At 57.9% G+C, this 13,647-nt stretch overlaps 1 protein-coding gene across 8 annotated transcripts in view; it reads left to right on the top strand.

Annotated features, from left to right (window-relative positions):
- The window catches only part of PITPNM3 (PITPNM family member 3), a 107,030-nt gene that overhangs the window by 63,739 nt on the left and 29,644 nt on the right, over positions 1–13,647 (top strand). For 4 of the 8 annotated variants that reach the window (XM_084822765.1, XM_084822762.1, XM_084822764.1 and 1 more), the window contains 3 exons: positions 1,817–1,893; positions 2,353–2,588; positions 11,311–11,500. In XM_084822765.1, the coding sequence (XP_084678891.1) occupies positions 1,817–1,893; positions 2,353–2,588; positions 11,311–11,500 (503 nt within the window). Of the gene's footprint in view, positions 1–1,816; positions 1,894–2,229; positions 2,589–11,310; positions 11,501–13,647 lie in introns of all 8 variants that reach the window. The other 4 variants (XM_084822759.1, XM_084822760.1, XM_084822758.1 and 1 more) reach the window with 1 other exon arrangement.

The raw sequence follows: 13,647 nt of genomic DNA, 5'->3' as shown, positions 1-13,647 counted from the left end.
CAAGACCATCAAGTCCAACCCCCTGCTCAGTGCAGGAAGCTTGATTACCAGGCGGTCTCCCATCCAAGTATTAACCAGGGCTGACCCTGCTTAGCTTCCGAGATCAGATGAGATCGGGCACATCCAGCCCTTTGCGGGATGGGAGAGATATAATGAAGGAGCTTAGGAAAGGCTGGGGGGTAAGGTTGGGGTACCAAGGGAGTGTGCAAGGGGGCTATTTAAATGAGAAGGGATCTGTCCATGAGGTCTGAGTTGAGAGGGTGAAGCTTCCATAGAGTATCATATTTTGAAAACCTAAGATGTTTGTGTTTGAGAGAGTGAGTGAGTGAGTGAGTGAGTGAGTAGGTGAAAAAGATTAACACCCCTGCATTTTTTCTCAGACATCCAATTAAATACCCCTGCCTTACTCTCAGCTGCCCTGTTTTTAGATCCCAGTTGAAGGCAGTCTATCTTACAAGGTTGTACAATCTTAGAAGGGGGCATGGCTGTGAGGGTACGTGGCTGTGACCGTCACAAAGGGACCCTGCGCTTCTGAATTTGCCATGACGCTACTGATGATTTACTGAAAATGATGATTTACTGAAAGAACTGGGCATGTTTAGCCTTGAGAAGAGAAGACTGAGGGGAGATATGATAGCACTCTTCAAGTACTTGAAAGGTTGTCACAGAGAAGAAGGCCAGGATCTCTTCTTGATCATCCCAGAGTGCAGGACACGGAATAATGGGCTCAAGTTACAGGAAGCCAGATTCCGGCTGAACATCAGGAAAAACTTCCTGAGTGTCAGAGCAATACGGCAATGGAACCAATTACCTGGGGAGGTGGTGGGCTCTCCCACGCTGGAGGCCTTTAAGACGAGGCTGGACAGCCATTTGTCAGGGATGCTCTGACTTGGATTCCTGCATTGAGCAGGGGGTTGGACTCGATGGCCTTGTAGGCCCCTTCCAACCCTACTATTCTATGATTCTATGATTCTATGATCCCGACAGGTGACACTGCAGCCTTTGGGGTCTGTGAGTGGCCTTTTGTTGTCCACTGGAGGCCAAAGCCCTGGGCCTTTGACCTCCCGGCCAGCTGGCCATGGCGACAATGGTGCAGTGAGGTCATTTTAGACAACATGGTCGGGGGGGGGGGGGGCTTTAGATGGCCATGTGCATGACTTCACATGTGAAATGCTCAGCTCACATTTCTCTTCTCCCCTCTGTGCCATCCCATGGTGCACAACTGCTTCTACAGCTGTGATACCTTAGAGCAAAAGACCAACCCTGATTTACAAAGAAAAGAAAAAAGGAACGTTCTGAGCATGTGCAGTTTATCATTTTCAACTTACTTAGATTATGGCTAAGTGGGTTTAATGATTTCTCCATCATGACTACAAGAATAAAATGGTGGTTGCTTCTGTTGCCCTGATGCCAAACACATTCCCTTTGGGATAAGCACCATCATGTTGGGGAGGGGGAGAGTACATTTTTAAAGCAAAAAGAATAAGCTGAGCATCAGGAACCAGGTGCATGCCTGGCCAGCCGTTCTCGAAAATAAGAATGACAGAAGGGAGCTGCGGCGACTGGCATCACCCAGAGCGCTGTTGCTGGTCCTGCCCGTCGCTGCCCCATCCCGTCGCGCTCTGAGTGGTCCGGGGGGCGGACTTTGGCCCTGGGCCAAGCCATTGCATGGTGTTAATGGAATGACATGCATGGCTCTTTGGACCTTGGCCCAAATTCTAAGGTTGACATAAACCAAAATGTAGCAGTCCACTTGGGAGCTTTCTGGGATAGCTGGAAGTGAGTGGGTTGACTTCTCTCTCTCTCTCTCTTCCAGGAGAGTTATACAGGGCCTCTCTGAGGAAGCACCGATATCCGGCACAAGGCAGTGTTGAGATCCACGAGGCCAGCGAGGTGAGGTGCTTGGGCTGTGGGCAGCTGCTCGCTGCTGGGCCAGGCGCTCGGGATGCTGCAGGGAAGGGGCCTGAGGGCTCAGGTTGGGATGCATCGTGGAAGGAAAGGGGGCTCCGTCAGCAGGGGGCGGTGCTGCCCCATAATAGCTGCCTGCGCTGGTCGTTCTGCTGTTGCTGTGAAGCGCAGCCCCGTCGCACGCGGGCGTCTGCTTCTCTGGGCGAGAAGTGCCGCGGGGGGCTCTCGCGTGCGCTTCGTTGCGCCCCGTCTCCCAGCGTCCTCTGCTCGCCCAGGCAGGACCTCGGCGTGATGTGACCTGGGGGCTGTTTCTCCCCACAGAAGCCAACTGTCCAGCAGCCTTCCAGTCTTTCGGCTCCCAGCAGGTCCCACGCGGTGGCTCAGAGAAGCACCCCAAATCTCTGCTGCTGCGGATCCACGGTTTGTTTCTGTCTGTCTGTCCAGGAAGGGGGTCAGCAGCAGAACTGCAAAACACACGTCCTGATTCTCGTTCTCCACGGGGGCAACATCTTGGACACAGGAGGAGGGGAACCCAGTGGCAAGATGGCCGACATCAACACCTTCACCTCTGTGTTCGAGAAGGTGACACGGGCCCATTTCCCTGCTGCGCTCGGCCACATCCTGGTCCGGCTCGTCCCCTGCCCAGCCGTCTGCTCCGAGGCCTTTTCCCTCATGGCAAAGTGAGTCCTCTTGCTTTCTAATTCTCAGATTGCTTCGTTCAGTGAAACAGGGCTGGGTGAGGAAATCAACTTCCTGTACACTGTTGTGCCAAAGGAAAGCGGGGGCCCCAGGCAGGGCCGTTTCTCGCAGCCTTGGTCCCCACCTGGGAAATCGGCACAACTGCCGCCCTCCCTCGCAGGCCGCCGTTATGAAAGCATATGTGGAATCACGATTGTGAAGCGCTTCTGGATTAAAAGTGCCAGCTTAATAAATAGAACCAATGGCAGCAATACGAAGTGGTTACGTTTGGCATAAAAGGGAGTGTGAGAGAAGTGACATTTCAGCTCCTGCTGGTGGGCGGCTCTGGCTGTGTGTTTGGGCTCTTTTTAGCGCCTCTGGCTTTCCGCAGTCCCTGCAGTGAGCTCTCTGAGCAAAAATGAACCAGTGGTTCAGCATTTCAAAGGAGAAATGAGTCTCCGTAAAACAAAATGCCATTGACGGGAAGAAAAGATTGCACTGCAGGGATGGGTTCAGGCTGATATTGAGGACTCCCTGCAAAGCTCAAGCAGGCCCCTAAACGTGAAGCTGCCAAGGAGGCCCTGACCGGGAGGCACGGCGACCCCCCAGAGGAGCAGTGCCCACAGAAGCGTCTGCTCTAGCAGGCGGGGGAGCGGGTTAGCAGAGCTATGCGCAGCTAGGCCGGAGCCTTCCCATCTTCTGCTGCCAAGGCAAACGTTTGTCGGCCCTGCCGGGACAGCACCCCGCCCCCTTTTCCCGTGAGGAAGGCAGGAGGGAGCGTTCTGGCTTTGGCAGATGCGCGATGAAGGGCCCAGAGCTCCTCTGCGGAGCGGCAGCTGCGGCTGCCCCCGTCCCCCCCGCTGCAGGGGGCGCAGGCTCCGCTGTGTCTGCAGGAGTGCCCCGCCCCGAGGAAGAGAGGCGCGTGCCCCGCCCTGCAGCTTCAGGGGGGAGAGGGAGGCTTCTCGTTCGCCGTGGTCGCCAGGGGGCGGTGCCGCGCGCACCACGGCGAGCATAATTTTTCGAAGCCTGCATGTAATAACACAGGTTCACTAAATGCCCATTTGTTAGGTATCGGTGATGGACAGATTGCAGGTGCCCCCCCCCCACCCCCGAGCTGCCTAACCAAAGAAAAACTAGCTGCCTCTCTGCATCCCCTGGGCAGGGTCGGGCAGCCCGCCTTCTCCTCTGGCGCGTGGGTGTTGGCCCACTGCAGCGAAGAGGGCGCTCCAGGTTTCCACCCAGGTGGTTGCACACATGAAAGCACATGGCCATGCGTGCCTCCCCTGGCCACAGTTGCCTGAAGCTCCCAGGCAGAGCTTCACGGAGACGTGAACGCCCTTCCTCCTGGCTCGGCGGGATGCCCGGCGGAAGGAGCCTGGCACAGGCCGCTCCGGGGCGCTTCAGTGCCAGGGAGAGATGAGTTAAGTCCAGTAAAGCAGGTCACATCCCAGGCCAGTGTCAAGGCCGGCATGGCTGGGCAGGCCCACCGCCCGGCAGGGGCCCGCTGACCAGAGCCCCCGGGCCTGCTCCTCCTCCTTCCCGCCGCCACCGGCTCGCTCCCCGGCTGCCTCTCGCTCTGGCCCAGGCGGCGGAGGTGGTGAGGAGGAGCAGCAGGGGATGCCGCCTGGCTCCCGGGCAAGCGAGGGGCAGCCATGAGGAGGAAGAGGCCGAGTAGGGGGAGCAGGTGGGTGACCATGGCAGGGAGCAGGCAGACGTCCCGAGGGAGGGGGACCAGGGAGGGTGCAAGCCTGGAGCCGCGAGCGGCCGCGGCCAGCAAACATGGCCGCTCGTGTCCAGCGAAGCACTGCCAGGGGAGCGGGCGGCGCGCCGTCAGGAACGTTCAGGACCCTGGACAGCGCAGTGCGCGGCTCCCCCGCTGGGGAGCTCTCATCCCAGCCAGGGCCGGCCAGCGCGGAAGCCTTGCCGGGGCTGCCGGGCACGGGGCCTTCAGAGGCTGTGCCCCCGCCGGGTGCACGCTGTAGCCTTTCAAAGCCCACAGCAGGCCCTGGGGGTCTCGTGCTCCTGCGTGGCCGAGGGGCAGGAGAAGCTGTGGGGGTGTCATCCTTGGAGCCCGAGGCTGAGGGGAGGGCTGTGTCCTCGGGCCTGGAAGGGATCTGACCGGGTGCTGAGGGTTCCCCTGAAGTGGGGTGACCAGCCCTCAGTGAAAGCCAGGCGAAGGTGGGCGTATCTGTGTCCCCCTGGAATCGAGGGGGCTCAAGCGTACACCTCACCGCCTTGCCCTGTTGATTTCCAGCGAGGCTGAAGAGGCCTGAACTCTCCATGCGGACATACCTCTGCGACTCTCTGCTGGAGGGATCTCTGCTTGGCGGATTCTTTGGCTGCTCCGCACCCCACAAGCCCATCCAAAGTGTGGTGGGTGTGCATTCTGCCACGGGCAGGATGTTCTCCATGCCGGGTGTGTGGTGACTAGGAGGGAGTGAAGTCGTTGTCCAAACTGACCCCCGATCCTCACTGCTGGGAAATTGTGCTGACTGAGTATATCAAACTGTGCAATGTCTAAAGATTAAAATCTTTCAAGAAGTATTTTCCACAGATTCTGAAATAAATTCAGGAGAACAAACATCTCCGTTCCCCTGGCCGTAAATCATAAATCTTGTCAACGTAATTGGCAGTCACTCGGCAGGCCTGTGTGTCGGAATGTGCCACCTGCCTCAATGGCTGTTTTCTGCTGCATCTTCCCAGACATTAATGTCATTAAACTGCCTTGCAAATAATGAGGTTTCGCCTTGCTGTTCTCAAGTTCCTCTGTGTTTGAGGATTTGTAATCTAGTCAGTGATATTTTCTCTGGGTCAGTTTGACCAAAGGCTGGAGAAGAAGCCACTCAGCTCCCTTCAGGGAGTAGAATGAGCGTTTATATCCTGAGAATAGGCTACTGAGCGAGGCTGGTCTTTTAATTAGGGCTGAACCAAAGCTGCTCTTTGTCCTCTGGGAATGTTTTCCCTAGTGTGCAAAAGGAACGGCCTCTTTCAGACATTCTCCGGCAACGCCTGCAGCGTTTTTTGCCTCTTGTACTTCTGCTGTCTCCTCTTCCGCCCGCGTGCTCTGGAAGCAGCTTTCTTTGCTCTCATTGACCTCATGTAGCCCAGCGGGACTGTGCAGCACTATTACATCACCCCATGTGGGTGATCCTTCCCCAGATGGAAGGGTCACCCAAATGACTGGTCCAGGAAGAAAGGGGAAATGGCTCCTAATGAAGCACTAGATGAAAGAGAAATGAAGATAATTAATGGGATTTCTTTTTTTTAAATGGGAAGAGGGAAATGGGAAATGCCCCCCACCTCCAGAAAGCATGTGATTCATCCTTCAGATCAACATGGGGGAATATTCAGCCTAGCTCTAATTTAATTGCAATAAGCAGATACTTTTGAATGGAGATGACTGTTGGAAGGAGGCTGGTAAAAGTTCCCCTCCCTTCCCCCACCCTATAATATCTGCTGCTGCAGCTGCTGCAAACTTGATAAATGATGCAAACAGGAATTTTTCAGCTAAGGAATTTGGCTCAAACTGTGCGCAGCTCTCTCGAGTGATACTGAGGATGGCTGCTCATCTAGTCTTTCTTTCTAATCTTCTGTTGCCCAGAGTAGCTTTCTTCCATCCAGCGTCTCATGCCATTCACTCGGGGTTTGCACTGTCACTTGACACCCCCATGCAGCGTAAAGAAGCATCTTGGCACAGGGCTGGCCAAACATGGGAATGGTGGTTTCTGAATACACATTGTACATACAGCAAAGGTTAGTGAAACACGAGGGGCGTGTTGCATGGAAAGGTGAGAATTAATGTGGAAGTCGCCCACCTCCCACGAGAGCCAGAGTATGGCATGATCAGAAGGAAGCATCCATCTCTGCTCTGCTGCTGTGGTCTTGTGGCACAGTTCTGCCCCAGTTTCCACCACAGCCTTCCTGACCTGGGGCCCTCCGGACGCGTCGGGCTGGAACTCCCCTTGGGAAACGATGGCAGCTCCAGCCCGACGCGTCTGGAGGGCCCCAGGTGGGGGAAGCCCCCGTTTCGTGAGAACGCAGGTGAGAGGGGGCCCGGCGCAAGGGGCAGGCGGAGCAGCGCCCAGTGTTCTATGGCTCCCCACCCCCACCCTGGCCTCTGCAGAGCTGCTGCCGCAAGACAGGCCAAAGCTCGCCCTGCTTCCGCACTGCATCGGAAAGCCCACCAGCAGGAACGCCCTCTGGCAAACGGGCCCCGTTACGTTGGGCAGTTGTGGTGGAGGGGCCGTGACGCCCAGGCCCAGCTGCCCCCAAGGCGCCTCTTTGGGTTGTGCTGGAAGCGCCCGTGTCAGCCCCCGCCCCCGGGGCAGCGAGATCCCGCGCTCCTCCTCGCGGCCGAGGCCAGCTGGTGCAGAGGACGTTGGGCTCGCGAGGCAGCCTGCCCCAGCCTGCCATGCTGGCTGGGGGGGCGGGAGTTGTAGCCCACCCCTCTGGAGGGCGCTGGGCTGTGTCTTGGGCCATGGCTCATTTTGTGCCTTGGCTCAGCTGCAAAATTTGCTTCCAAAATCAGCCGTACCGGGATTCGTGAAGCGATGGGAAAGGGAACTGCTTCTGGACAAGTGCCGCGCCCCTCCCCTTCGCCTCTGGAGGGCCCACTCCCCATCCAGCAGCCAGAGATGGCTGGGGCCCACTGGGGCTTGTGCGGAGGGCAGAGCAGCTCCATATAGGCAGAACCAAGGGTTCTGCTCCACTGCAGGAACCCACTTTACAGAGAGGGCAAACCGACGCATGTGAGTTAACTTCAGGATGGTGAGTTCCAAGCAAAGGATGGGGGTGGAGGTGCCTCTGACCCATGCAGCAACACAGAACACCCTTTTGAGCCCACACTTGTGTGCTCCACCAGCAACCCACTGAAAGGGGAAAAAATGGGGCAGGTCACTGCAAGATCATGAGTGCAAAGCAGACTGAGAAATAGGAAAAAGGAAGAAGAAATGGAAAACACAGGAATAATTAGGGAAAATAGAGCAGAGTTTGGGCACTTATGATACCCCACAATTGCTCCCACACTCCCAGGGTACCATTTAAAAAAAACTCTGGGGAAAGTAAGGGCATATTATTGTCCCTGGAAAGTCTGACAACAGAAGTCCCGTGGGGCTTCTCTGCTGAGGATAGAGCAGCAACAATTTCTAGCACCCTCCTGACTGAGTCACTCCTGTCCCTCAACAGCAGCTATAATGCAATAAAAGAGAAGGAGGGACGGGGAGCCGTTTTGCTCCTTTGCCACAGGAGAGCATTCCTCTGCAACGTGGAGGCCCCCCCGACCCTCGGCAGCGGTGCCAGACCCCCCCGTGCCGCTCCCTGCTGCCGTAGGGGCGACCAGCCCTGCCCGAGGCTCATCGGCACCTCGTCCAGGACACAGCTGCTGCCCTCGGCCACAAGGAGAGGTGGTGCAGACCCTTGCCGTGGGAGCTGCCAAGGAGACCACCGCCACCCCAGCTGCTGAGCATGCCAACTGCTCGCCATCCCAGCCACGCTTCCAGCCCTGGGCCTCCTTCACTAGGATAGACAGCACCTGGATGGGGGGGTGCGGTGTTGCTGGAGGGGGATCCCTGGGATGGGATTGCCTTGGTGTCTGTCCCGCCACACCTCGTCCCGCCTGCCTGCTGGAGTGGTGGGGTGGGAAGAGCGGGCGCCTCTTCCACCCAGAGGGCCAGAGCCCCTCTCGGAGGAGCGCTCCAGGGCCACAGGGCTGAGCTTGGAGCCCCAGCATGTTGTAGCTCCAAGCGGCCACTGCCAGGAACCTGGCCTGGCGAGAGGCATTTGGCGAGAGGTGGGGAGAAAGGGGGCGGGACAGGAGGAGGGGCGTGGGCCTCTGGGGAGGGCCGGTGGGCCCCCAGGCTGGAGGTTCCCTGCCCCGTGCTGCACCAAGCCTCCTTGGCCCAGCCCCTCCACTGGCTGTGCCCTGCCACCCTGGTGCAGCAGCGGGGGTCTGGCTGCTCCGCAGCTGGTTCTGATGCCAGGGCCGGATCCTGGCTGCCAGGTGCCTTGAGCAGCAGGCCATGGAATAGCCTTCCTCCACCGGGTGTCCCCCATATGTCTTCAGCTGCAGCCCCCCTCATGGAGCAGCTGGAGATGATGGGAGCTGCAGTCCAACCCGTCTCGCGGGCCCCAGGGTGGGGAAGGCGGCTGACCTGGGCAGGCTGGCTGGCTGGCTGGCCCGTGCCTGCTGGAGCCTCTCTTGCTTCTTTGCACGCCCCTCTGTCTGTTGCTGCAGCCTGATGGCCGGGGGCAGGGTAGGTCCCTGGACTAGGCGGCTGACGGCTCTCTGCCAGTGCTGCCCTTCTGCCTCAGGTGCGCCAGGCCTGAAGCCGCGGCTCTGATGGCTCCCACCTGGCCTTGTTGCACAGCCATCCCATCCCGCTGTGTTTTCCCTCTTTAGTGCTGGCTCTAAGGGGCTCCATAAACACTCCACCAAGAGCCTTCCTGTGTTGCGCCCAGCGCCAAGTGACATGCAGCAGTACAGGGAGGTGGGCCTCGCAGGAGTGGCTGAGCTCCAGCACGGAGAGGCTGCGTGGCCACTTCGGAGGCCCCTGACGGGCCCAGGCGCTTGCCAGAGACTCGGAGGAAAGGCGCAGCGCTCTGCCTGCAGGGTGCCTCTGCGGGGCTCGGATAGCGCGCCCCGCCTGTGTTGCTCCAGCAGGCCGTGCAGCACCACACCTTCCCCCAGCCTATGCTGCCCCCTAGTGGCAACTGGTTAGTTCTCTGGGTGTGGGGAGAAGGCAGGGCGGGCTTCTCCAGGGATAGTACAGTGAAGGGGGGCTATTGTGTTGTGGCAAGTGAAGAGACCCCCCCTTCTCTCGTGGGGCACACCTAATGCCACCTCTCCAGCCTGGCTTCCGTGTCTCACCTGCCTCCCTCCATAAGGACCTCAGCAGCACCCTGAGGAGGATCGGGCCCAGGGTCCCTCCTGTCCAGCGTCTGCTCCCACGGTGGCCAACCAGCTGCCCCAGGGGGAAGCCCACAAGCAGGACACGAGTGCCACAGCAGCACCCTCCCGCCCACCTTCCCCGCACCTGGCATACTGAGAGCGGCCTGCCCGGATACTGCTGGGGGCAAGACAGAGCCAGCAGGACCAGCAGTCGTTTCCTCCATCGCGCCACGTCCTCAGAGGCCTCCTCGAAGTGCTGCAGTCACCATTACTGCTCCCTGATGTGTGATGATTGGGGGCTTCCCCGCCACATGTTAGTTTCTATAGCTTCCGGTGGGGGGCGTAGAGTGGGATGACTTTGCCTGGAGAGGCCTGACGCAAGCCCCCCGAGCCAGCGTTTCCCAAGGCAGGCTCTGGCTTGGCCCGTGGCCACGGGCCTCAGTCTCCTCCTTGCGGGAAGTAATTCCACCCGTCACCTGCCAAGGGTGCCCCCAGTACGACTGGCAGTTCAGCCTGTTGTGCACTGCAGAGTGCGCTCCTGTGTGGCGCAGAAGCAGCACCGGATAGCCCCAGGTTGCATTTCTGGCCTCGAGCTGGTGTTGAGATGCTCAATGAGTGTGTGTGTGTGTGTGTGGGGGGGGTATTTCGGAGAAGAGGAGGTTGAGGGAGGAGCTGGAAGAAATCCTTGAGATGCACAAAACAGGAGATGCGCGTTGGGAGGGGCTCTGTGCTGGCCCCCCCATAGCCAAACAGGGAGCCACATGGGAACTTAGGGCAGCCAAAGTGGTTCAGCTGGACATCGGCGCACTTTCCGAGAGTGGCGGAGCGTGAGGGAAACTGTCCGGACTCTCCATCTTGATAGGTCTTTTGGACTTTGGGAGGTGGAGAAAAGCAGGTTGGGCGAGTGCATGTGTGAACAGCCAGTGTTGCTTCTCCAGGGTCTTGTCTGAACTGGAAGATTAAGGGAGGGGCCGTAGTGCAGTGGCAGAGCCCCTGCATTGCATGCAGAAGGCCCCGGTTTTGACCCTGGCAGCATCTCCAGGTAGGAAAATCTCCTGCCTGAAACCCTGGGGAGCTGTTGCTGCCAGTCAGTGTCAACAATACTGGGCTAGATGGACCAAGGCTGGTCTGACTCAGGATAAGGCAGCTTCCAATCTTCCTAACATATACTCACCTCCCCTTCCCAGGAACAGTATGCTTGTTCTGTCCTCTCACTGGGGGAATGTGCATCTTCCTCCTTTGGAGGAGACCCAGAAGTGTGGGAGATGAAACCCATCATTGTTCAACTCCCAGAGCCTGTCTCCATGCCTACTGTTTCTGTAGCACTTTGCGCACGCACATGATCTCAGCCATTCTCACAACAGCTTTGCAAGGGCTTCCCTAGTTATCCAGGACCACTTTTCCTTGCTGCTGCTGCTGCTGCTTCTTCTTCTTCTTCTTCTTCTTCTTCTTCTTCTTCTTCTTCTTCTTCTTCTTCTTCTTCAGATTCACTTTTTGGAAATTAATTTCCCAACTGGAAATGGGGCAGGGAGGGGACCCTTGTTGCAGCAGGATCACTGACTATACCAATTAATCCTCAGACTTCAGCTTGACCCCAAATCAGAAACGAGGCCAGTAAATCTTGTGCATGTTCTTCTTTTTCTCAGAGAACCAGCGCTGCAGTTAGACCTGGCTTTAAGCAGAACAGATCCCTCTGTGTGTCAAAGCGTGTCTCAGCGGTGCAGAACTGAAAGTCCTGGGTCATTTCAGTCACCCTCCCTTCTCTGCTCCCTTCTCTTGGTGCTGTCCTGTTGTCTGCTCTGGATAGCTTGCCATGCCGTCACTTTTTCCTCTCCCAGCTTGAATCCTTACAGTTACGACGAGACATCTCTAAGCAGCAGTGAAGACCACATCCCTCTAGCCGCCTTGCCCTTGCTGGCCATCTCATCTCCACAGTACCAGGATGCAGTTGCCATGGTGATCAGCAGAGCCAACCAGGTTTACAATGAATTTCTCAGGTCTCCTGATGGGACTGGCTTTAATGGGCAGGTACGACCACTCCTCTCTCCAACAGGAGACCCAAAAGCTGGAGGGTGGTGGCGGGAAGCTTGAGCATACCAGCTTGTCTGCAGATGTTAAGAACATCAGAAGAGCCCTGAGGCTGGATCAGACCCAGGGTCCATCTAGTCCAGCATTCTGTTCACACAGTGGCCAACCAGCTGCCCATGGGAAACCCACAAGCAGGACATGAGTGCAACAGCACCCTCCTGCCCATGTTCCCCAGAAACTGGTGTACATGGGCTCACTGCCTCTGATTCTGGAAGTAGCACATAGCCATCAGGACTAGTAGCCATGGGTAGCCTTTTCCTCTATGAATTTGTCCAACTCCCTTTTAAAGCCATCCAAATTGGTGGCCATGACTACGTCCTGTGGTAGCAAATTCCATAGTTTGACTCTGTGCTGTGTGAAGAAGCCCTTCCTTTTCTCTGTCCTGTGTCTCCCACCCATCTGCTTCATGGGACGACCCCGTATAATGGAGAGGGAGAAAATGTCTCCCCCTCCACTTTTCCCACACCATGCATAATACACCTCCTGCTGGCTTCTCTGCTTCAGCCAAGGCGCCATCTCTTCCTTTGTGAGGTGTGAGGTGTGTCTCCCTTTTCTTGATCACTTGCAAGCAAGACAACCGGAAGCAGCAAGGGGTGGCAAACGGCGCAGCCTTGGTGCTCTTTGGTGCTCGGTGGCCTAGTGAGCCCCCTGAGGCTAGGGTTGCTTAGGCCTCAGGGGGATCTCCAGGCTCAGGAGGGGCGAAGGGTTTGCAGCTGGCCATGGGAAGCCTCTGGATCGACGGGCAGCTTGCTGGCCGTCTGCCCTTGCCTGGTCCACAGCAGAACGACTTCCTTCCCTCTGGCTAACCCCAGGGAGGGAAACTGTGCTGGGGAACCAGGACTCCTGCTCTTGGTGCAAGCACAGCCCCTGCCAGGCCCAGATGAGCCTAGGCACACACCTGTCCCGCTGGAGCCCCTGGAAATGCAGCTCAAGCAACATCGGTGAGGCAGAAGGTGGCTGCGGGGAGAGAGCAAAAGCGGAGGGAGCACACGGACGCCATAAATGGTCCTGCAAATAAAGGAGGCAGGTTGCCACAGGGCTCCCAGGGAATCTCTCGCCCTCCTCGGAAGCCCCAGGGGGAGGAATCTGCCTCCTTCCTCTGTGCCAGCCTGCTGCTGCTCCAGAGAACTCGGGGCTCAGCACCCCAAGGGCGCAGGAAGGAAGGCGGTGTGCTCAGCACCGCGTCAGCACGAGACAGCGGCTGGGCGGCCGCGCGCTCAGGCTTCTCCTTCTCAGGTCCCGGGGGGCGATCCTGTTGAATTGGCTTTGTCGCTGACAGGACCCGTGGAGCCAATGGGAGAAGCGGGCTTTGAGGTGCTGGGAGGGGATGGGCAGGAGAGTATTATGGTCTAGCCCAGGGAGGGGCAGGAGGCAGATCTCAATGTTTGGGGCTTCAACCCCCAGAAGCCCCTGCCAGCGTGGCCAACAGTCAGGAGTGCTGGGAGTCGAAGTCCAGAACACCTGGGGCCCCATCTACTTGTGCCCCCCCCGGGCCTAGTGCTGGGGTCCAGAACCAGATCGGGGTGGGGGGCTGAACTGCCCCCACCAGGCCTTCTGTGGGCCAGATGATGTCTGTGGGTGTGGCCACAGCCATGGATGTCCCTGCCCCGTCGCCCTGCCCATTTCACCTTTCTCCTCCTATTCCACCTTTCACGGGGGACCCTGCCTCTCTCAGTGTGGAGGAAGAGATGTGGCTGGTGCTGGGAAGCCCAGTTGCGCCCCTCATCGTTAGCTGAGGCCCTGAGGACTCCCTGCATCCCAGCCCTGGCCAGCCCCCCGGCGCACCTGCAGCCCTGCCCCCTGGAGGGGTCCAAAGAGGCTCCGTAGCCCTGACCTGGTGAAAGTGGGCTTCTTTAGACTTGAGAAGGGGGTGAGAGGGACAGATACCCACACGTTTTGTGCAGTCGGCCGGTAGCATTCGGGATGGTGTGATTTGCATCAGGAAATGGCTGGGGGGGATGGTGTGGCCCCTGCCACCCAAGCATTGCTGTGGTCCCAATGGAATTTGTGGTTATTAAAACAGTTGGTTTTTCTAAGAATGTGAGCAATCCAGGTTAGCCCTTCTACATTTGGCCCCACGTTTGCAC

Source organism: Heloderma suspectum, chromosome 16, assembly GCF_057233095.1.
Source record: "Heloderma suspectum isolate Gila_16-S chromosome 16, 16-S_ref, whole genome shotgun sequence".
Taxonomy (NCBI): domain Eukaryota; kingdom Metazoa; phylum Chordata; class Lepidosauria; order Squamata; family Helodermatidae; genus Heloderma; species Heloderma suspectum.
This window is presented reverse-complemented; position numbering and strand designations above follow the sequence as displayed.